This window comes from Hemiscyllium ocellatum, chromosome 31 (genome assembly GCF_020745735.1).
Source record: "Hemiscyllium ocellatum isolate sHemOce1 chromosome 31, sHemOce1.pat.X.cur, whole genome shotgun sequence".
Classification (NCBI taxonomy): Eukaryota; Metazoa; Chordata; class Chondrichthyes; order Orectolobiformes; family Hemiscylliidae; genus Hemiscyllium; species Hemiscyllium ocellatum.
This window is the reverse complement of record NC_083431.1, coordinates 55,108,283-55,135,142: the sequence shown is the minus strand read 5'-3', so window position 1 is coordinate 55,135,142 and position 26,860 is coordinate 55,108,283. Positions and strand designations below refer to the sequence as shown.

Below are 26,860 nucleotides of genomic sequence, written 5' to 3'. Positions count from 1 at the left end.
CTGCAATACAGGACAGCACTGCAATACAGGACAGTACTGCAATATAGGAACAGCACTGCAATACAGGACAGCACTGCAATACAGGACAGTACTGCAATATAGCCACAGCACTGCAATACAGGACAATGCTGCAATTCAGCAGAACACTGCAATACAGGACAGCACTGCAACACAGGACACCACTGCAATACAGGGACAACACTGCAATACAGAAGAACACTACAAGACAGGGACAGCACTGCAATACAGGGACAGCACTGCAAAATAGGGACAGCACTGCAATAGAGGACAGCGCTGCAATACAGGGACAGCACTGCAATACAGGACAGCACTGCAATACAGGGACAGCACTGCAATACAGGACAGCACTGCAATTCAGGGACTGCACTGCAATAAAGGACAGCACTGCAATACAGGGACAGCACTGCAATAGAGGACAGCGCTGCAATACAGGGACAGCACTGCAATACAGGACAGCACTGCAATACAGGGACAGCACTGCAATAGAGGACAGCGCTGCAATACAGGGACAGCACTGCAATACAGGACAGCACTGCAATACAGGGACAGCACTGCAATACAGGACAGCACTGCAATTCAGGGACTGCACTGCAATAAAGGACAGCACTGCAATACGGGACAGCACTGCAATTCAGGGACTGCACTGCAATACGGGCCAGCACTGCAATACAGGGACAGCACAGCAATACAGGACAGCACTGCAATACAGGGACAGCACTGCAATATAGGACAATGCTGCAATTCAGGGACTGCACTGCAATAAAGGACAGCACTGCAATACAGGACAGCACTGCAATTCAGGGACTGCACTGCAATACGGGCCAGCACTGCAATAAAGGACAGTACTGCAATACAGGGAGAGCACTGCAATACAGGACAGTACTGCAATACAGGAAGAGCACTGCAATACAGGACAGTACTGCAATACAGGGAGAGCACTGCAATACAGGACAGTACTGCAATACAGGAACAGCACTGCAATACAGGACAGCACTGCAATACAGGGACAGCACTGCAATACAGGACAGCACTGAAATACAGGGACAGCACTGCAATACAGGGACAGCACTGCAAAACAGGACAGCACTGCAATACAGGACAGCACTGCAATATAGAAGATCACTACAATACAGGACAGCACTGAAATACAGGGACTGCACTGCAACACAGGACAGCACTACCATAAAGGACAACACTGCAATATAGAAGAACATTACAATACAGGACAGCACTGCAAAACAGGGAAAGCATTGCAATACAGGACAACACTGCAATACAGGACAGCACTGCAATACAGGGACAGCACTGCAATACAGGACAATGCTGCAATTCAGGGACTGCACTGCAATAAAGGACAACACTACAATACAGGACAGCACTGCACAACAGGACAGCACTGAAATACAGGGACAGCACTGCAATACAGGGACAACACTGCAATACAGGACAGCACTGCAACACAGGACAGCACTGCAATACAGGACAACACTGCAATATAGAAGAACACTACAATACAGGACAGCACTGCAATACAGGGACAGCACTGCAATACAGGACAACACTGCAATGCCGGGCCGCACTGCAATACAGGGACAGCACTGCAATGCAGGACAACGCTGCAATTCAGGAACTGCACTGCAATAAAGGACAGCACTGCAATGCAGGATAGCACTGCAATACAGGGACAGCACTGCAAAACAGGACAGCACTGCAATAAAGGACAGCACTGCAATACAGGACAGCACTGAAATACAGGGACAGCACTGAAATACAGGGACAGCACTGCAATACAGGGACAACACTGCAATACAGGGAGAGCACTGCAATACAGGACAGCACGGCAACACAGGACAGCACTGCAATACAGGACAACACTGCAATATAGAAGAACACTACAATACAGGACAGCACTGCAATACAGGGACAGCACTGCAATACAGGACAACACTGCAATGCCGGGCCGCACTGCAATACAGGGACAGCACTGCAATACAGGACAACGCTGCAGTTCAGGAACTGCACTGCAATAAAGGACAGCACTGCAATGCAGGATAGCACTGCAATACAGGGACAGCACTGCAAAACAGGACAGCACTGCAATACAGGACAGCACTGCAATACAGGACAGCACTGAAATACAGGGACAGCACTGAAATACAGGGACAGCACTGCAATACAGGGACAACACTGCAATACAGGGAGAGCACTGCAATACAGGACAGCACTGCAATAGAGGGACAGCACTGCAACACAGGACAGTACTGCAATACAGGGAGAGCACTGCAATACTGGGACAGCACTGCAAAACAGTACAGCACTGAAATACAGGGACAGCACTGCAATACAGGACAATACTGCAATACAGGGAGAGCACTGCAATACAGGACAGTTCAGCAATACAGGGACAGCACTGCAATACAGGACAGCTCTGCAATACAGGGACAGCACTGCAAAACAGGACAGCGCTGAAATACAGGGACAGCACTGCAACACAAGAAAGCACTGCAATACAGAACAGCATTACAATACAGGAACAGCCCTGAAATACAGGGACAGCACTGTAATACAGGACAACACTGCAATACAGGGAGAGCACTGCAATACAGGACAGCACTGCAATACAGGGACAGCACTGCAAAACAGGACAGTACTGCAATACCGGACAGTACTGCAATATAGGGACAGCACTGCAAAACAGGACAGCACTGCAATATAGTGAAAGCACTGCAATACAGGACAGCACTGCAATACAGGACAACACTGCAATACAGGACAGCACTGCAATACAGGGACAGCACTACAAAACAGGACAGCACTGCAATACAGGAGAGTACTGCAATACTGGGACAGCACTGCAACACAGGACAGCACTGCAATACAGGAGAGTACTGCAATACAGGGAGAGTACTGCAACACAGGGAGAGTACTGCAATACAAGACAACACTGCAATACAGGACAGCACTGCAATACAGGGACTGCACTGCAATACAGGAACAGCACTGCAACACAAGACAGCACTGCAATACAGGACAGCATTACAATACAGGAAAAGCACTGAAGTACAGGGACAGCACTGCAATACAGGACAACACTGCAATACAGGGAGAGCACTGCAATACAGGACAGCACTGCAATACAGGACAGCACTGCAATACAGGGACAGCACTGCAATACAGGGACAGCACTACAAAACAGGACAGCACTGCAATACAGGACAGCACTGCAATACTGGGACAGCACTGCAACACAGGACAGCACTGCAATACAGGAGAGTACTGCAATACAGGGAGAGTACTGCAACACAGGGAGAGTACTGCAATACAAGACAACACTGCAATACAGGACAGCACTGCAATACAGGGACTGCACTGCAATACAGGAACAGCACTGCAACACAAGACAGCACTGCAATACAGGACAGCATTACAATACAGGAAAAGCACTGAAGTACAGGGACAGCACTGCAATACAGGACAACACTGCAATACAGGGAGAGCACTGCAATACAGGACAGCACTGCAATACAGGGACAGCACTGCAATACAGGACAGTCCTGCAATACAGGGAGAGCACTGCAATACAGGATAGTACTGCAATACAGGACAGCACTGCAATACAGGGACAGCACTGCAATACAGGACAGCACTGAAATACAGGGACAGCACTGCAATACAGGGACAGCACTGCAATACAGGGACATCACTGCAAAACAGGACAGCACTGCAATACAGGACAGCACTGCAATACAGAAGATCACTACAATACAGGACAGCACTGAAATACAGGGACAGCACTGCAACACAGGACAGCACTGAAATACAGTGACAGCACTGCAACACAGGACAGCACTGCAATACAGGACAACACTGCAATATAGAAGAACACTACAATACAGGACAGCACTGCAATACATGGAAAGCATTGCAATACAGGACAACACTGCAATACAGGACAGCACTGCAATACAGGGACAGCACTGCAATACAGGACAACGCTGCAATTCAGGGACTGCACTGCAATAAAGGACAGCACTGCAATACAGGACAGCACTGCAATACAGGACAGCACTGCAATACAGGGACAGCACTGCAAAACAGGACAGCACTGCAATACAGGGACAGCACTGCAAAACAGGACAGCACTGCAAAACTGGACAGCACTGAAATACAGGGACAGCACTACAACACAGGACAGCACTGCAATACAGGACAACACTGCAATATAGAAGAATACTACAATACAGGACAGCACTGCAATACAGGGACAGCACTGCAATACAGGACAACACTGCAATACCGGACAGCACTGCAATACAGGGACAGCACTGCAATACAGGACAACACTGCAATTCAGGGACAGCACTGCAATACAGGACAGCACTGCAATACAGGGACAGCACTGCAATACAGGGACAGCACTGCAAACCAGGGACAGCACTGCAACACAAGACAGCACTGCAATACAGGACAACGCTGCAATTCAGGGACTGCACTGCAATTCAGGACAGTACTGCAATACAGGAACAGCACTGCAATACAGGACAGCACTGCAATACAGGGACAGCACTGCAATACAGGACAGCACTGAAATACAGGGACAGCACCGAAATACAGGGACAGCACTGCAATACAGGGACAGTACTGCAAAACAGGACAGCACTGCAATACAGGACAGCACTGCAATATAGAAGATCACTACAATACAGGACAGCACTGAAATACAGGGACAGCACTGCAACACAGGACAGCACTACAATAAAGGACAACACTGCAATATAGAAGAACATTACAATACAGGACAGCACTGCAAAACAGGGAAAGCATTGCAATACAGGACAACACTGCAATACAGGACAGCACTGCAATACAGGGACAGCACTGCAATACAGGACAATGCTGCAATTCAGGGACTGCACTGCAATAAAGGACAACACTACAATACAGGACAGCACTGCAAAACAGGACAGCACTGAAATACAGGGACAGCACTGCAATACAGGGACAGCACTGCAATACAGGACAGTACTGCAATATAGGGACAACACTGCAAAACAGGACAGCACTGCAATACAGGACAGCACTGCAAAATAGAAGATCACTACAATACAGGACAGCACTGAAATACAGGGACAGCACTGCAACACAGGACAGCACTACAATAAAGGACAACGCTGCAATATAGAAGAACATTACAATACAGGACAGCACTGCAAAACAGGGAAAGCATTGCAATACAGGACAACACTGCAATACAGGACAGCACTGCAATACTGGGACAGCACTGCAATACAGGACAATGCTGCAATTCAGGGACTGCACTGCAATAAAGGATAACACTACAATACAGGACAGCACTGCAAAACAGGACAGCACTGAAATACAGGACAACACTGCAATATAGAAGAACACTACAATACAGGACAGCACTGCAATACAGGGACAGCACTGCAATACAGGACAACACTGCAATGCAGGGCCGCACTGCAATACAGGGACAGCACTGCAATACAGGACAACGCTGCAATTCAGGAACTGCACTGCAATAAAGGACAGCACTGCAACGCAGGATAGCACTGCAATACAGGGACAGCACTGCAAAACAGGACAGCACTGCAATACAGGACAGCACTGCAATACAGGACAGCACTGAAATACAGGGACAGCACTGCAATACAGGGACAGCACTGCAATACAGGACAGCACTGCAATACAGGACAGTACTGCAATATAGGAACAGCACTGCAATACAGGGACAGCACTGCAATACAGGACAGTACTGCAATATAGCCACAGCACTGCAATACAGGACAATGCTGCAATTCAGCAGAACACTGCAATACAGGACAGCACTGCAACACAGGACACCACTGCAATACAGGGACAACACTGCAAGACAGAAGAACACTACAAGACAGGGACAGCACTGCAATACAGGGACAGCACTGCAAAATAGGGACAGCACTGCAATAGAGGACAGCGTTGCAATACAGGGACAGCACTGCAATAGAGGACAGCGCTGCAATACAGGGACAGCACTGCAATACAGGACAGCACTGCAATACAGGGACAGCACTGCAATACAGGACAGCACTGCAATTCAGGGACTGCACTGCAATAAAGGACAGCACTGCAATACAGGACAGCACTGCAATTCAGGGACTGCACTGCAATACGGGCCAGCACTGCAATACAGGGACAGCACAGCAATACAGGACAGCACTGCAATACAGGGACAGCACTGCAATACAGGACAGCACTGCAATTCAGGGACTGCACTGCAATAAAGGACAGCACTGCAATACAGGACAGCACTGCAATACAGGGACAGCACTGCAAAACAGGGACAGCACTGCAACACAAGACAGCACTGCAATACAGGACAACGCTGCAATTCAGGGACTGCACTGCAATTCAGGACAGTACTGCAATACAGGAACAGCACTGCAATACAGGACAGCACTGCAATACAGGGACAGCACTGCAATACAGGACAGCACTGAAATACAGGGCAGCACCGAAATACAGGGACAGCACTGCAATACAGGGACAGTACTGCAAAACAGGACAGCACTGCAATACAGGACAGCACTGCAATATAGAAGAACACTACAATACAGGACAGCACTGAAATACAGGGACAGCACTGCAACACAGGACAGCACTACAATAAAGGACAACACTGCAATATAGAAGAGCACTACAATACAGGACAGCACTGCAAAACAGGGAAAGCATTGCAATACAGGACAACACTGCAATACAGGACAGCACTGCAATACAGGGACAGCACTGCAATACAGGACAATGCTGCAATTCAGGGACTGCACTGCAATAAAGGACAACACTACAATACAGGACAGCACTGCAAAACAGGACAGCACTGAAATACAGGGACAGCACTGCAATAAAGGGACAGCACTGCAATACAGGACAGTACTGCAATATAGGGACAACACTGCAATACAGGACAGCACTGCAACACAGGACAGCACTGCAATACAGGACAACACTGCAATATAGAAGAACACTACAATACAGGACAGCACTGCAATACAGGGACAGCACTGCAATACAGGACAACACTGCAATGCAGGGCCGCACTGCAATACAGGGACAGCACTGCAATACAGGACAACGCTGCAATTCAGGAACTGCACTGCAATAAAGGACAGCACTGCAACGCAGGATAGCACTGCAATACAGGGACAGCACTGCAAAACAGGACAGCACTGCAATACAGGACAGCACTGCAATACAGGACAGCACTGAAATACAGGGACAGCACTGCAATACAGGGACAGCACTGCAATACAGGACAGCACTGCAATACAGGACAGTACTGCAATATAGGAACAGCACTGCAATACAGGGACAGCACTGCAATACAGGACAGTACTGCAATATAGCCACAGCACTGCAATAGAGGACAATGCTGCAATTCAGCAGAACACTGCAATACAGGACAGCACTGCAACACAGGACGCCAGTGCAATACAGGGACAACACTGCAATACAGAAGAACACTACAAGACAGGGACAGCACTGCAATACAGGGACAGCACTGCAAAATAGGGACAGCACTGCAATAGAGGACAGCGTTGCAATACAGGGACAGCACTGCAATAGAGGACAGCGCTGCAATACAGGGACAGCACTGCAATACAGGACAGCACTGCAATACAGGGACAGCACTGCAATACAGGACAGCACTGCAATTCAGGGACTGCACTGCAATAAAGGACAGCACTGCAATACAGGACAGCACTGCAATTCAGGGACTGCACTGCAATACGGGCCAGCACTGCAATACAGGGACAGCACAGCAATACAGGACAGCACTGCAATACAGGGACAGCACTGCAATACAGGACAGCACTGCAATTCAGGGACTGCACTGCAATAAAGGACAGCACTGCAATACAGGACAGCACTGCAATTCAGGGACTGCACTGCAATACGGGCCAGCACTGCAATAAAGGACAGTACTGCAACACAAGAAAGCACTGCAATACAGAACAGCATTACAATACAGGAACAGCCCTGAAATACAGGGACAGCACTGTAATACAGGACAACACTGCAATACAGGGAGAGCACTGCAATACAGGACAGCACTGCAATACAGGGACAGCACTGCAAAACAGGACAGTACTGCAATACCGGACAGTACTGCAATATAGGGACAGCACTGCAAAACAGGACAGCACTGCAATATAGTGAAAGCACTGCAATACAGGACAGCACTGCAATACAGGACAACACTGCAATACAGGACAGCACTGCAATACAGGGACAGCACTACAAAACAGGACAGCACTGCAATACAGGAGAGTACTGCAATACTGGGACAGCACTGCAACACAGGACAGCACTGCAATACAGGAGAGTACTGCAATACAGGGAGAGTACTGCAACACAGGGAGAGTACTGCAATACAAGACAACACTGCAATACAGGACAGCACTGCAATACAGGGACTGCACTGCAATACAGGAACAGCACTGCAACACAAGACAGCACTGCAATACAGGACAGCATTACAATACAGGAAAAGCACTGAAGTACAGGGACAGCACTGCAATACAGGACAACACTGCAATACAGGGAGAGCACTGCAATACAGGACAGCACTGCAATACAGGACAGCACTGCAATACAGGGACAGCACTGCAATACAGGGACAGCACTACAAAACAGGACAGCACTGCAATACAGGACAGCACTGCAATACTGGGACAGCACTGCAACACAGGACAGCACTGCAATACAGGAGAGTACTGCAATACAGGGAGAGTACTGCAACACAGGGAGAGTACTGCAATACAAGACAACACTGCAATACAGGACAGCACTGCAATACAGGGACTGCACTGCAATACAGGGACAGCACTGCAACACAAGACAGCACTGCAATACAGGACAGCATTACAATACAGGAAAAGCACTGAAGTACAGGGACAGCACTGCAATACAGGACAACACTGCAATACAGGGAGAGCACTGCAATACAGGACAGCACTGCAATACAGGGACAGCACTGCAATACAGGACAGTCCTGCAATACAGGGAGAGCACTGCAATACAGGATAGTACTGCAATACAGGACAGCACTGCAATACAGGGACAGCACTGCAATACAGGACAGCACTGAAATACAGGGACAGCACTGCAATACAGGGACAGCACTGCAATACAGGGACATCACTGCAAAACAGGACAGCACTGCAATACAGGACAGCACTGCAATACAGAAGATCACTACAATACAGGACAGCACTGAAATACAGGGACAGCACTGCAACACAGGACAGCACTGAAATACAGTGACAGCACTGCAACACAGGACAGCACTGCAATACAGGACAACACTGCAATATAGAAGAACACTACAATACAGGACAGCACTGCAATACATGGAAAGCATTGCAATACAGGACAACACTGCAATACAGGACAGCACTGCAATACAGGGACAGCACTGCAATACAGGACAACGCTGCAATTCAGGGACTGCACTGCAATAAAGGACAGCACTGCAATACAGGACAGCACTGCAATACAGGACAGCACTGCAATACAGGGACAGCACTGCAAAACAGGACAGCACTGCAATACAGGGACAGCACTGCAAAACAGGACAGCACTGCAAAACTGGACAGCACTGAAATACAGGGACAGCACTACAACACAGGACAGCACTGCAATACAGGACAACACTGCAATATAGAAGAACACTACAATACAGGACAGCACTGCAATACAGGGACAGCACTGCAATACAGGACAACACTGCAATACCGGACAGCACTGCAATACAGGGACAGCACTGCAATACAGGACAACACTGCAATTCAGGGACAGCACTGCAATACAGGACAGCACTGCAATACAGGGACAGCACTGCAATACAGGGACAGCACTGCAAACCAGGGACAGCACTGCAACACAAGACAGCACTGCAATACAGGACAACGCTGCAATTCAGGGACTGCACTGCAATTCAGGACAGTACTGCAATACAGGAACAGCACTGCAATACAGGACAGCACTGCAATACAGGGACAGCACTGCAATACAGGACAGCACTGAAATACAGGGACAGCACCGAAATACAGGGACAGCACTGCAATACAGGGACAGTACTGCAAAACAGGACAGCACTGCAATACAGGACAGCACTGCAATATAGAAGATCACTACAATACAGGACAGCACTGAAATACAGGGACAGCACTGCAACACAGGACAGCACTACAATAAAGGACAACACTGCAATATAGAAGAACATTACAATACAGGACAGCACTGCAAAACAGGGAAAGCATTGCAATACAGGACAACACTGCAATACAGGACAGCACTGCAATACAGGGACAGCACTGCAATACAGGACAATGCTGCAATTCAGGGACTGCACTGCAATAAAGGACAACACTACAATACAGGACAGCACTGCAAAACAGGACAGCACTGAAATACAGGGACAGCACTGCAATACAGGGACAGCACTGCAATACAGGACAGTACTGCAATATAGGGACAACACTGCAAAACAGGACAGCACTGCAATACAGGACAGCACTGCAAAATAGAAGATCACTACAATACAGGACAGCACTGAAATACAGGGACAGCACTGCAACACAGGACAGCACTACAATAAAGGACAACGCTGCAATATAGAAGAACATTACAATACAGGACAGCACTGCAAAACAGGGAAAGCATTGCAATACAGGACAACACTGCAATACAGGACAGCACTGCAATACTGGGACAGCACTGCAATACAGGACAATGCTGCAATTCAGGGACTGCACTGCAATAAAGGATAACACTACAATACAGGACAGCACTGCAAAACAGGACAGCACTGAAATACAGGACAACACTGCAATATAGAAGAACACTACAATACAGGACAGCACTGCAATACAGGGACAGCACTGCAATACAGGACAACACTGCAATGCAGGGCCGCACTGCAATACAGGGACAGCACTGCAATACAGGACAACGCTGCAATTCAGGAACTGCACTGCAATAAAGGACAGCACTGCAACGCAGGATAGCACTGCAATACAGGGACAGCACTGCAAAACAGGACAGCACTGCAATACAGGACAGCACTGCAATACAGGACAGCACTGAAATACAGGGACAGCACTGCAATACAGGGACAGCACTGCAATACAGGACAGCACTGCAATACAGGACAGTACTGCAATATAGGAACAGCACTGCAATACAGGGACAGCACTGCAATACAGGACAGTACTGCAATATAGCCACAGCACTGCAATACAGGACAATGCTGCAATTCAGCAGAACACTGCAATACAGGACAGCACTGCAACACAGGACACCACTGCAATACAGGGACAACACTGCAAGACAGAAGAACACTACAAGACAGGGACAGCACTGCAATACAGGGACAGCACTGCAAAATAGGGACAGCACTGCAATAGAGGACAGCGTTGCAATACAGGGACAGCACTGCAATAGAGGACAGCGCTGCAATACAGGGACAGCACTGCAATACAGGACAGCACTGCAATACAGGGACAGCACTGCAATACAGGACAGCACTGCAATTCAGGGACTGCACTGCAATAAAGGACAGCACTGCAATACAGGACAGCACTGCAATTCAGGGACTGCACTGCAATACGGGCCAGCACTGCAATACAGGGACAGCACAGCAATACAGGACAGCACTGCAATACAGGGACAGCACTGCAATACAGGACAGCACTGCAATTCAGGGACTGCACTGCAATAAAGGACAGCACTGCAATACAGGACAGCACTGCAATACAGGGACAGCACTGCAAAACAGGGACAGCACTGCAACACAAGACAGCACTGCAATACAGGACAACGCTGCAATTCAGGGACTGCACTGCAATTCAGGACAGTACTGCAATACAGGAACAGCACTGCAATACAGGACAGCACTGCAATACAGGGACAGCACTGCAATACAGGACAGCACTGAAATACAGGGCAGCACCGAAATACAGGGACAGCACTGCAATACAGGGACAGTACTGCAAAACAGGACAGCACTGCAATACAGGACAGCACTGCAATATAGAAGATCACTACAATACAGGACAGCACTGAAATACAGGGACAGCACTGCAACACAGGACAGCACTACAATAAAGGACAACACTGCAATATAGAAGAACATTACAATACAGGACAGCACTGCAAAACAGGGAAAGCATTGCAATACAGGACAACACTGCAATACAGGACAGCACTGCAATACAGGGACAGCACTGCAATACAGGACAATGCTGCAATTCAGGGACTGCACTGCAATAAAGGACAACACTACAATACAGGACAGCACTGCAAAACAGGACAGCACTGAAATACAGGGACAGCACTGCAATAAAGGGACAGCACTGCAATACAGGACAGTACTGCAATATAGGGACAACACTGCAATACAGGACAGCACTGCAACACAGGACAGCACTGCAATACAGGACAACACTGCAATATAGAAGAACACTACAATACAGGACAGCACTGCAATACAGGGACAGCACTGCAATACAGGACAACACTGCAATGCAGGGCCGCACTGCAATACAGGGACAGCACTGCAATACAGGACAACGCTGCAATTCAGGAACTGCACTGCAATAAAGGACAGCACTGCAACGCAGGATAGCACTGCAATACAGGGACAGCACTGCAAAACAGGACAGCACTGCAATACAGGACAGCACTGCAATACAGGACAGCACTGAAATACAGGGACAGCACTGCAATACAGGGACAGCACTGCAATACAGGACAGCACTGCAATACAGGACAGTACTGCAATATAGGAACAGCACTGCAATACAGGGACAGCACTGCAATACAGGACAGTACTGCAATATAGCCACAGCACTGCAATAGAGGACAATGCTGCAATTCAGCAGAACACTGCAATACAGGACAGCACTGCAACACAGGACGCCAGTGCAATACAGGGACAACACTGCAATACAGAAGAACACTACAAGACAGGGACAGCACTGCAATACAGGGACAGCACTGCAAAATAGGGACAGCACTGCAATAGAGGACAGCGTTGCAATACAGGGACAGCACTGCAATAGAGGACAGCGCTGCAATACAGGGACAGCACTGCAATACAGGACAGCACTGCAATACAGGGACAGCACTGCAATACAGGACAGCACTGCAATTCAGGGACTGCACTGCAATAAAGGACAGCACTGCAATACAGGACAGCACTGCAATTCAGGGACTGCACTGCAATACGGGCCAGCACTGCAATACAGGGACAGCACAGCAATACAGGACAGCACTGCAATACAGGGACAGCACTGCAATACAGGACAGCACTGCAATTCAGGGACTGCACTGCAATAAAGGACAGCACTGCAATACAGGACAGCACTGCAATTCAGGGACTGCACTGCAATACGGGCCAGCACTGCAATAAAGGACAGTACTGCAATACAGGGAGAGCACTGCAATACAGGACAGTACTGCAATACAGGAAGAGCACTGCAATACAGGACAGTACTGCAATACAGGGAGAGCACTGCAATACAGGGCAGTACTGCAATACAGGAACAGCACTGCAATACAGGACAGCACTGCAATACAGGGACAGCACTGCAATACAGGACAGCACTGCAATACAGGGACAGCACTGCAAAACAGGACAGCACTGCAATACAGGACAGCACTGCAATACAGGACAGCACTGAAATACAGGGACAGCACTGCAATACAGGGACAACACTGCAATACAGGGAGAGCACTGCAATACAGGACAGCACTGCAACACAGGACAGCACTGCAATACAGGACAACACTGCAATATAGAAGAACACTACAATACAGGACAGCACTGCAATACAGGGACAGCACTGCAATACAGGACAACACTGCAATGCCGGGCCGCACTGCAATACAGGGACAGCACTGCAATACAGGACAACGCTGCAATTCAGGAACTGCACTGCAATAAAGGACAGCACTGCAATGCAGGATAGCACTGCAATACAGGGACAGCACTGCAAAACAGGACAGCACTGCAATACAGGACAGCACTGCAATACAGGACAGCACTGAAATACAGGGACAGCACTGAAATACAGGGACAGCACTGCAATACAGGGACAACACTGCAATACAGGGCAGCACTGCAATACAGGACAGCACTGCAATAGAGGGACAGCACTGCAACACAGGACAGTACTGCAATACAGGGAGAGCACTGCAATACTGGGACAGCACTGCAAAACAGTACAGCACTGAAATACAGGGACAGCACTGCAATACAGGACAATACTGCAATACAGGGAGAGCACTGCAATACAGGACAGTTCAGCAATACAGGGACAGCACTGCAATACAGGACAGCACTGCAATACTGGGACAGCACTGCAAAACAGGACAGCACTGAAATACAGGGACAGCACTGCAACACAAGAAAGCACTGCAATACAGAACAGCATTACAATACAGGAACAGCCCTGAAATACAGGGACAGCACTGTAATACAGGACAACACTGCAATACAGGGAGAGCACTGCAATACAGGACAGCACTGCAATACAGGGACAGCACTGCAAAACAGGACAGTACTGCAATACCGGACAGTACTGCAATATAGGGACAGCACTGCAAAACAGGACAGCACTGCAATATAGTGACAGCACTGCAATACAGGACAGCACTGCAATACAGGACAACACTGCAATACAGGACAGCACTGCAATACAGGGACAGCACTGCAATACAGGGACAGCACTGCAACACAGGACAGCACTGCAATACAGGAGAGTACTGCAATACAGGGAGAGTACTGCAACACAGGGAGAGTACTGCAATACAAACAACACTGCAATACAGGACAGCACTGCAATACAGGGACTGCACTGCAATACAGGAACAGCACTGCAACACAAGACAGCACTGCAATACAGGACAGCATTACAATACAGGAAAAGCACTGAAGTACAGGGACAGCACTGCAATACAGGACAACACTGCAATACAGGGAGAGCACTGCAATACAGGACAGCACTGCAATACAGGGACAGCACTGCAATACAGGACAGTCCTGCAATACAGGGAGAGCACTGCAATACAGGATAGTACTGCAATACAGGACAGCACTGCAATACAGGGACAGCACTGCAAAACAGGACAGCACTGAAATACAGGGACAGCACTGCAATACAGGGACAGCACTGCAATACAGGGACAGCACTGCAAAACAGGACAGCACTGCAATACAGGACAGCACTGCAATATAGAAGATCACTACAATACAGGACAGCACTGAAATACAGGGACAGCACTGCAACACAGGACAGCACTGAAATACAGTGACAGCACTGCAACACAGGACAGCACTGCAATACAGGACAGCACTGCAATATAGAAGAACACTACAATACAGGACAGCACTGCAATACATGGAAAGCATTGCAATACAGTACAACACTGCAATACAGGACAGCACTGCAATACAGGGACAGCACTGCAATACAGGACAACGCTGCAATTCAGGGACTGCACTGCAATAAAGGACAGCACTGCAATACAGGACAGCACTGCAATACAGGACAGCACTGCAATACAGGGACAGCACTGCAAAACAGGACAGCACTGCAGTACAGGGACAGCACTGCAAAACAGGACAGCACTGCAAAACTGGACAGCACTGAAATACAGGGACAGCACTACAACACAGGACAGCACTGCAATACAGGACAACACTGCAATATAGAAGAACACTACAATACAGGACAGCACTGCAATACAGGGACAGCACTGCAATACAGGACAACACTGCAATACCGGACAGCACAGCAATACAGGGACAGCACTGCAATACAGGACAACACTGCAATTCAGGGACAGCACTGCAATACAGGACAGCACTGCAATACAGGGACAGCACTGCAATACAGGGACAGCACTGCAAAACAGGGACAGCACTGCAACACAAGACAGCACTGCAATACAGGACAACGCTGCAATTCAGGGACTGCACTGCAATTCAGGACAGTACTGCAATACAGGAACAGCACTGCAATACAGGACAGCACTGCAATACAGGGACAGCACTGCAATACAGGACAGCATTGAAATACAGGGACAGCACCGAAATACAGGGACAGCACTGCAATACAGGGACAGTACTGCAAAACAGGACAGCACTGCAATACAGGACAGCACTGCAATATAGAAGATCACTACAATACAGGACAGCACTGAAATACAGGGACAGCACTGCAACACAGGACAGCACTACAATAAAGGACAACACTGCAATATAGAAGAACATTACAATACAGGACAGCACTGCAAAACAGGGAAAGCATTGCAATACAGGACAACACTGCAATACAGGACAGCACTGCAATACAGGGACAGCACTGCAATACAGGACAATGCTGCAATTCAGGGACTGCACTGCAATAAAGGACAGCACTGCAACGCAGGATAGCACTGCAATACAGGGACAGCACTGCAAAACAGGACAGCACTGCAATACAGGACAGCACTGCAATACAGGACAGCACTGAAATACAGGGACAGCACTGCAATACAGGGACAGCACTGCAATACAGGACAGCACTGCAATACAGGACAGTACTGCAATATAGGAACAGCACTGCAATACAGGGACAGCACTGCAATACAGGACAGTACTGCAATATAGCCACAGCACTGCAATACAGGACAATGCTGCAATTCAGCAGAACACTGCAATACAGGACAGCACTGCAACACAGGACACCACTGCAATACAGGGACAACACTGCAATACAGAAGAACACTACAAGACAGGGACAGCACTGCAATACAGGGACAGCACTGCAAAATAGGGACAGCACTGCAATAGAGGACAGCGTTGCAATACAGGGACAGCACTGCAATAGAGGACAGCGCTGCAATACAGGGACAGCACTGCAATACAGGACAGCACGGCAATACACGGACAGCACTGCAATACAGGACAGCACTGCAATTCAGGGACTGCACTGCAATAAAGGACAGCACTGCAATACAGGACAGCACTGCAATTCAGGGACTGCACTGCAATACGGGCCAGCACTGCAATACAGGGACAGCACAGCAATACAGGACAGCACTGCAATACAGGGACAGCACTGCAATACAGGACAGCACTGCAATTCAGGGACTGCACTGCAATAAAGGACAGCACTGCAATACAGGACAGCACTGCAATTCAGGGACTGCACTGCAATACGGGCCAGCACTGCAATAAAGGACAGTACTGCAATACAGGGAGAGCACTGCAATACAGGACAGTACTGCAATACAGGAAGAGCACTGCAATACAGGACAGTACTGCAATACAGGGAGAGCACTGCAATACAGGGCAGTACTGCAATACAGGAACAGCACTGCAATACAGGACAGCACTGCAATACAGGGACAGCACTGCAATACAGGACAGCACTGAAATACAGGGACAGCACTGCAAAACAGGACAGCACTGCAATACAGGACAGCACTGCAATATAGAAGATCACTACAATACAGGACAGGACTGAAATACAGGGACAGCACTGCAACACAGGACAGCACTACAATAAAGGACAACACTGCAATATAGAAGAACATTACAATACAGGACAGCACTGCAAAACAGGGAAAGCATTGCAATACAGGACAACACTGCAATACAGGACAGCACTGCAATACAGGGACAGCACTGCAATACAGGACAATGCTGCAATTCAGGGACTGCACTGCAATAACGGACAACACTACAATACAGGACAGCACTGCAAAACAGGACAGCACTGAAATACAGGGACAGCACTGCAATACAGGGACAGCACTGCAATACAGGACAGTACTGCAATATAGGGACAACACTGCAATACAGGACAGCACTGCAACACAGGACAGCACTGCAATTCAGGACAACAATGCAATGTAGAAGAACACTACAATACAGGACAGCACTGCAATACAGGGACAGCACTGCAATACAGGACAACACTGCAATGCAGGGCCGCACTGCAATACAGGGACAGCACTGCAATACAGGACAACGCTGCAATTCAGGAACTGCACTGCAATAAAGGACAGCACTGCAATGCAGGATAGCACTGCAATACAGGGACAGCACTGCAAAACAGGACAGCACTGCAATACAGGACAGCACTGCAATACAGGACAGCACTGAAATACAGGGACAGCACTGAAATACAGGGACAGCACTGCAATACAGGGACAGCACTGCAATACAGGACAGCACTGCAATACAGGACAGTACTGCAATATAGGAACAGCACTGCAATACAGGGACAGCACTGCAATACAGGACAGTACTGCAATATAGCCACAGCACTGCAATACAGGACAATGCTGCAATTCAGCAGAACACTGCAATACAGGACAGCACTGCAACACAGGACACCACTGCAATACAGGGACAACACTGCAATACAGAAGAACACTACAAGACAGGGACAGCACTGCAATACAGGGACAGCACTGCAAAATAGGGACAGCACTGCAATAGAGGACAGCGTTGCAATACAGGGACAGCACTGCAATAGAGGACAGCGCTGCAATACAGGGACAGCACTGCAATACAGGACAGCACTGCAATACAGGGACAGCACTGCAATACAGGACAGCACTGCAATTCAGGGACTGCACTGCAATAAAGGACAGCACTGCAATACGGGACAGCACTGCAATTCAGGGACTGCACTGCAATACGGGCCAGCACTGCAATACAGGGACAGCACAGCAATACAGGACAGCACTGCAATACAGGGACAGCACTGCAATACAGGACAGCACTGCAATTCAGGGACTGCACTGCAATAAAGGACAGCACTGCAATGCAGGACAGCACTGCAATTCAGGGACTGCACTGCAATACGGGCCAGCACTGCAATAAAGGACCGCACTGCAACACAGGGACTGCGTTGCAATACAGGACGGCACTGCAATACAAACAGCAGTGCAATAATGGACAGCACTGCAATTCAGTGACTGCACTGCAACACAGGACAGCACTGCAATACAGGACAGCGCTGAAATACAGAAGAACACTGCAATACAGGACAGCATTGCAATACAGGGACAGCACTGCAACACAGGACAACACTGCAATACAGGACAGCACTGCAATACAGGGACAGCACTGCAATACAGGACAACACTGCAGTTCAGGTACTTCACTGCAATAAAGGACAGCACTGCAATACCGGACAGCACTGCAATAAAGGACAGTACTGCAATACAGGACAGCACTGCAGTACAGGGACAGCACTGCAATACAGGGACAGCACTGCAAAACAGGACAGCACTGCAAAACAGGGACAGCACTGAAATACAGGGACAGCACTGCAATACAGGGACAGCACTGCAAAACAGGACAGCACTGAAATACAGGGACAGCACTGCAACACAGGACAGCACTGCAATACAGGACAACACTGCAATATAGAAGAACACTACAATACAGGACAGCCCTGCAATACAGGGAAAGCATTGCAATACAGGACAACACTGCAATACAGGGACAGCACTGCAATACAGGACAGCACTGCAATACAGGGACAGCACTGCAATACAGGGACAGCACTGCAATACAGGGAGAGCACTGCAATACAGGGAGAGCACTGCAATACAGGGAGAGCACTGCAATACAGGACAGTACAGCAATACATGGACAGCACTGCAATACAGGACAGCACTGCAATACAGGGACAGCACTGCAATACAGGGACAGCACTGCAAAACTGGACAGCACTGAAATACAGGGACAGCACTGTAATACAGAACAGCACTGCAATACAGGGACAGCACTGCAATACAGGGACAGCACTGCAAAACTGGACAGCACTGAAATACAGGGACAGCACTGCAATACAGGGACAGCACTGCAACACAAGACAGCACTGCAGTATAGGACAGTATTACAATACAGGAACAGCACTGAAATACAGGGAGAGCACTGCAATACAGGACAACACTGCAATACAGGGAGAGCACTGCAATACAGGACAGCACTGCAATACAGGGACAGCACTGCAATACAGGGACAGCACTGCAATACAGGACAACACTGCAATACAGGGAGAGCACTGCAATACAGGACAGCACTGCAATAGAGGGACAGCACTGCAACACAGGACAATACTGCAATACAGGGACAGCACTGCAATACAGGACAGCATTACAATACAGGAACAGCACTGAAATACAGGGACAGCACTGCAATACAGGACAACACTGCAATACAGGGAGAGCACTGCAATACAGGACAGCACTGCAATAGAGGGACAGCACTGCAACACAGGACAATACTGCAATACAGGGACAGCACGGAAATACAGGGACAGCACTGCAATACAGGGACAGCACTGCAACGCAAGACAGCACTGCAATACAGAACAGCATTACAATACAGGAACAGCCCTGAAATACAGGGACAGCACTGCAATAGAGGGACAGCACTGCAACACAGGACAATACTGCAAAACAGGACAGCACTGAAATACAGGGACAGCACTGCAAAACAGGACAGCACTGCAATACAGGACAACACTGCAATACAGGGAGAGCACTGCAATACAGGACAGCACTGCAATACAGGGACAGCACTGCAAAATAGTACAGTTCTGCAATACAGGACAGTACTGAAATACAGGGGCAGCACTGCAATGCAGGGACAGCACTGCAATACAGGACAACACTGCAATTCAGGGACTGCACTGCAATAAAGGACAGCACTGCAATACAGGACAGCATTGCAATACAGGGACAGCACTGCAATACAGGGACAGCACTGCAATACAGGACAGCACTGCAATACAGGACAACACTGCAATACAGGACAGCACTGCAATACAGGGACAGCACTGCAATACAGGGACAGCACTGCAAAACAGGACAGCACTGCAATACAGGACAGCACTGCAATACTGGGACAGCACTGCAACACAGGACAGCACTGCAATACAGGACAGTACTGCAATACAGGGAGAGTACTGCAACACAGGGAGAGTACTGCAATGCAAGACAACACTGCAATACAGGACAGCACTGCAATACAGGGACAGCACTGCAACACAAGACAGCACTGCAATACAGGGACAGCACTGCAATACAGGACAGCACTGCAATACAGGGACAGCACTGCAATACAGGACAGTCCTGAAATACAGGGAGAGCACTGCAATACAGGATAGTACTGCAATACTGGGACAGTACTGCAATACTGGGACAGCACTGCAATACAGGACAGCACTGCAATACAGGGACAACACTGCAATACAGGGACAGCACTGCAAAACAGGACAGCACTGAAATACAGGGACAGCACTGCAAAACAGGACAGCACTGAAATACAGGACAGCACTGCAATATAGAAGATCACTACAATACAGGACAGCACTGAAATACAGGGACAGCACTGCAAAACAGGACAGCACTGAAATACAGGGGCAGCACTGCAGCACAGGACAGCACTGCAATACAGGACAACACTGCAATATAGAAGAACACTACAATACAGGACAGCACTGCAATACAGGGAAAGCATTGCAATACAGGACAACACTGCAATACAGGACAGCACTGCAATACAGGGACAGCACTGCAATACAGGACAACGCTGCAATTCAGGGACTGCACTGCAATAAAGGACAGCACTGCAATACAGGACAGCATTGCAATACAGGGACAGCACTGCAATACAGGGACAGCACTGCAATACAGGACAACGCTGCAATTCAGGGACTGCACTGCAATAAAGGAGAGCACTGCAATACAGGACAGCACTGCAATACAGGGACAGCACTGCAAAACAGGGACAGCACTGAAATACAGGGACTGCACTGCAATAAAGGACAGCACTGCAATACAGGACAGCATTGCAATACAGGGACAGCACTGCAATACAGGGACAGCACTGCAATACAGGACAACGCTGCAATTCAGGGACTGCACTGCAATAAAGGAGAGCACTGCAATACAGGACAGCACTGCAATACAGGGACAGCACTGCAATACAGGGACAGCACTGCAAAACAGGGACAGCACTGAAATACAGGGACAGCACTGCAATACAGGGACAGCACTGCAATACAGGGACAGCACTGCAATACAGGACAACGCTGCAATTCAGGGACTGCACTGCAATAAAGGACAGCACTGCAATACAGGGACAGCACTGCAAAACAGGACAGCACTGCAATACAGGGACAGCACTGCAATACAGGGACAGCACTGCAAAACAGGACAGCACTGAAATACAGGGACAGCACTACAACTCAGGACAGCATTGTAACACAGGACCACCGTGAAATACAAGACCACGCTGCAATACAGGGACAGCACTTCCATACAGGGGCAGCACTGCAATACAGTCAGCACTGCAGTACAGACTCAGCTCCTTAAGTTAAAATGTTCATTTAAGCTTGCTAATCTCATTTCTTTCTTGCCTTTTACCTCCCTCCTAGACTCACTAATCCATGTTTTAACTTCTAATTCCATTGCAGGCTGTCTCCTTCCTGAATTACCATCTCCCTGACCATCTAGTCTAAATCCACTCCCAACAGCATTCAGAACCCTTCATGCAATGATGTTGATTTCATTTCTGTTCGGATGTAACCGGCCAGCTTGGACAGAAATGGTTAAATATGTGTCATGTAACAAGCTCAAACAGTTTGTGTCATTCGGCCTCCCATTGATCAATGCAGGCAATGACCGATCCTGACAGGATGGAAAACAACTGGTAGCATGAATTTACCAAGAACTCAGAATAGACAGAAATTAATTCCATCCAGCGATCTCCAATATTATTGTTCGAGGTTTCTTGGTGCAGGACAAAGTGATTAGCCAAGAATTGAATGGGATTGAGTTAACTTTATTGTCATGTGCACTTGAATTAGTACAGTGAAAGGTTGGTACTGTCACCACTTATGGGACCATCTTGGGTACAAGATGGCGAGGTACAGATACTTCAGTATTTGGTACAAAATTGAAAGTGCAATAAATAAAAGTCCAGCATAAGAATAAAAAGGAAAAAAGGTACTCATTTCACCAAACACAATGCCAGCTCAAGACTCCAGACTATGCCGGGCTTCAAAACTGAAGGCCTCGCCTACAGTCCACAATGTTCACATCTCCCAGTGACATCCTCCAGTCTGGGACACACCTCCCCACACCGGCCTCCAGTCTGGGACGCACCTCCCCACACCGGGCTCCAGTCTGGGACACACCTCCCCACACCGGGCTCCAGTCTGGGACACACCTCCCCACACCGGCCTCCAGTCTGGGACGCACCTCCCCACACCGGGCTCCAGTCTGGGACACACCTCCCCACACCGGGCTCCAGTCTGGGACACACCTCCCCACACCGGCCTCCAGTCTGGGACGCACCTCCCCACACCGGCCTCCAGTCTGGGACGCACCTCCCCACACCGGCCTCCAGTCTGGGACGCACCTCCCCACACCGGCCTCCAGTCTGGGACGCACCTCCCCACACCGGCCTCCAGTCTGGGACGCACCTCCCCACACCGGCCTCCAGTCTGGGCCTCCATTCCTCTTTAAGGAAGCTTAAAAAGTTAAACGGTTGAAAGAAACACTAGGAAAGAGAAAAACAAGAGATGAAAAAGAATGGTTGGTGCAGAGGTGTTCTGGCTGCATTGACCTACTCTGCTGCCACTTTAGGATGTTCTCAGATGTATCATGTGGAAGATTAAGGAGATGTGTGGAGGCATTGAGGGGATTTTAATTTGGTATATTGAGCTATGACTATTCTGTATTCTGTTTTCTAGACCATCATCTGGACTGTGCTGGCCTCAGTTCGTATTTATTACAAATATCGCCGAGCGAAGCCCCTCACTAAGCAGGTGCTGATTCGAGATCCTTACGCTATTAAGGGAATTCGTAAAGTGATTGATGGCTGTGCCTTCAAGGTGTATGGACACTGGGTGAAGAAAGGTTTACAACAGAACAGAGCAGCCTTATTTGAGAATTCTCCAAAAGCGTTCCTGTTCTCACTGGGCAATGAGTGTGGTTATGTGTCTGAACAACGTATGGAATGAGTTCTTTCATTTAATTTCTGACCCCACTTTCCTCTTTAGTTTTTTTAGTTTTCAGATGGGTTGTGTGTGAGGCTGATAATCTAACCACCAAGTTAAGATTCATAGAAATGTAGCACCAGTGTGAGCCCCGTTGTAGTGATTAGAATTCAAGCATTCATGTGTGAGGAGCTAACCATTTATTGAACTGTGAGATGTGCACAAATTCTCCAGGCTTTCTGATAGTGCTCTCAAGATGCCCTAACCCTGATGGCAGTAACAATTATTGTGTTCTCCCCCTGCCCAGAGTATTCCTTTCTCCACTTTCCCCTTTCTAGTTCCGTTCCTATCTTAAGGATCCTTGCTGTGTCTCTGACCGTACCTCCCAACGTAAATGCATTTTGGAGAAGCCAGTTCCTACAGTAATTACCAATTTATTGACCATTTAAGGCACCTCCCCTCAGCCCCATACCACCACAGCTTTCAAGTGGTGGCCACTCATGAGACTGCAACCAAGGCCCAGTGGACATCAGAAGTGAAAGTCCCTTGAGGGACTGGAGTCTCACCAGAGCTTGGCTGTCAGGATAGGGTTGTGTTAGTGGGTTGTTGAGCTTGACAGGGTGGGGAAAGGTGAACATAGAGGTGGGAAGAGTTTGGAAGAGTTCATTCGGCCCGGGGAGTCAGTAGACGTTCAGCTTTCCTTTGTTCACAACTAGATCAAGCAGGTGAAGTGTGAAACACACGCTTGGTACAGACCTCCATTCACCACAGGGAAAGTCGTAGCCAATGGAGGCAGGTACAATTGAGGCATTCAAAGAGGGCACTGTATATTTTTTTGGAAAGAGAAAAGGCAGGAGATTGGCACAAAATAATGATACCCATTTGAAGAGACAGTATAGAGACGATGGGCTGAGTGACCTCTTTTTGGATCATAACAATTTTGTGATTCTGTGAGGAGTGGAAAGATGCCCTTAAATGGACCCATGGCAGACAGGCCCTTGAAATCACTATCCTGCACAGATAGTGAGCAGTTGTCTAACGGAGGTACATCAGTAGGGGTATCAAGGGTTACAAGGAAAAACCAGCCTATTGTTCCTATTTCTTATATTATTATGGGAATGGTGCCTCCATCACATTCACTCCACATCTGCCATCCCAACCCCAGACACAGTATTCTCGAAACTGACTCCCCAGAGATGTAAAACTTCAACTTTGAATCTGTGGCACTAGCTTAAATTTATAATCAAAAATGAAAAGAACCAACAAAGAATTCGCTTGCCCTGCATGAAATGGTAACTTCTTTTGTTCAGTCCACCACAGAATCTGTCCTTTACTGAATGATTGTGCTGTCATTGCATGTCCTGTAACAGGCTGTGTGTGTGAATGCCTGCACTCTAGTTCTTTTCCAGTAAAGAAAAAAGTCTCATTTTTGAGACTGTGTGTAAAATTTTTTCATTATTTTGTCATTATTTATATACATGCACATAAACCTGAGGATGACTCTTGTAGGTGCATTCCTGCCTATGTGATTATAATATAACTCCACAGAGTCCGGTATTCCATCACCAAGTCCCCCTTTATTTAAACATGGAAAGTCCTTGACACTGATCCAACTTCCTCAGAGCTGGCTCTCAGTGACCAAAACTTATTTTTTTCCTTTTTTTTTCTTTTATCCTTTTTTTCCTTTTTTTTAAACACCCAGAAACCAAACAATTACAATAAACATTAAAGAAAAACAAAAATTCAAAATAAACTTATCCTCAGTAGTAGTAAATAAGACACACTGACTGTGGTTCCAGGCTGTTCAGAGCTCAGTCTCCTCCTTAACACAGAAAAATGGAGAGTCCTTCACTCACTGATCCAGCTCCCTCAGAGGCAGCTCTCAGAGTGACAGAACCCCTGATGCTTCTGTTTATTTTTGATGTTGTGTGTGTGCAGGTGTCGGACACAGTGAAAAACAACAAGTGTGTAAATCTTTATTTATATTCCACCATCAGGAAAGATGGAGACACCCGAGTGTCCAGTGACAATCAGTGCCCTTCACATCAAAGGGCAATGCTGTGTGATCAAACAGTGAAGGGGAGGGCAGGGATTAAATCAAAATAGAGTTGGAGAGGGAAATAAAACACTCTACTCCTTGCGATGCCCACCTCTCCCTGAACAGCTCAAGCGTATTGGTGGACACCACGTGCTCCTTTTCCAGAGACACCAGGCCCTAACGCAACCGCGGAAAAGAGGCAGGCAATCGGCCCAACGGCCCCCTCCAAGGGCCGCTACCTGAAGCTGCGTGTCGTAGTCGAGGTTACACACCTGGCGGAAAAGATACACCGTCAGGGTGCACCACCAAGGAGAAGGCTCAATGTAAAGGTATCGCTGCAAGGTCTGAAGGCAGAACGTTGCGACCTAGGTGCGGACGCACACCAGCGACCCTCCTCAATAGGGAGACTCAGAACCTGCGCAGCGACCCAGTGCATCCTTTGTCCCAAAAGACATCAACCAACGTTCTCTGGATGTCAGTGACAAAACCAGGAGGAGGGACCAAAGTGACCAGCCAGTACCATAGCATGGCGGCCACCAGCTGGTGTATGACCAGCACTCAACTCCTGTAAGATAGTGCTCAGAGCAGTCCTGTCCAGCAGCCTAGGTGAGCTGAGACTTTGGCCTCCAGCTCCTGCCAGTTGGCCGGCCAGGATTCCTCAGCCAGGCTAAGGTAGACCCCAATACTTTTGTTTATCTTTTTTCTAGTTTTTTCTGTA

General features: G+C 48.2%; 1 protein-coding gene across 2 annotated transcripts in view; it reads left to right on the top strand.

Moving 5' to 3' along the window:
- LOC132830609 (phosphorylase b kinase gamma catalytic chain, skeletal muscle/heart isoform-like) overlaps positions 1-25,551 on the top strand; it is a 184,627-nt gene extending 159,076 nt beyond the window's left edge. For both annotated transcript variants that reach the window (XM_060848481.1, XM_060848480.1), the window contains exon 10: positions 23,859-25,551. In XM_060848481.1, the coding sequence (XP_060704464.1) occupies positions 23,859-24,128 (270 nt within the window). In that variant the 3' untranslated portion in view covers positions 24,129-25,551. The remainder of the gene's footprint in view (positions 1-23,858) is intronic.
- The last annotated feature ends 1,309 nt before the right edge of the window (positions 25,552-26,860 follow it).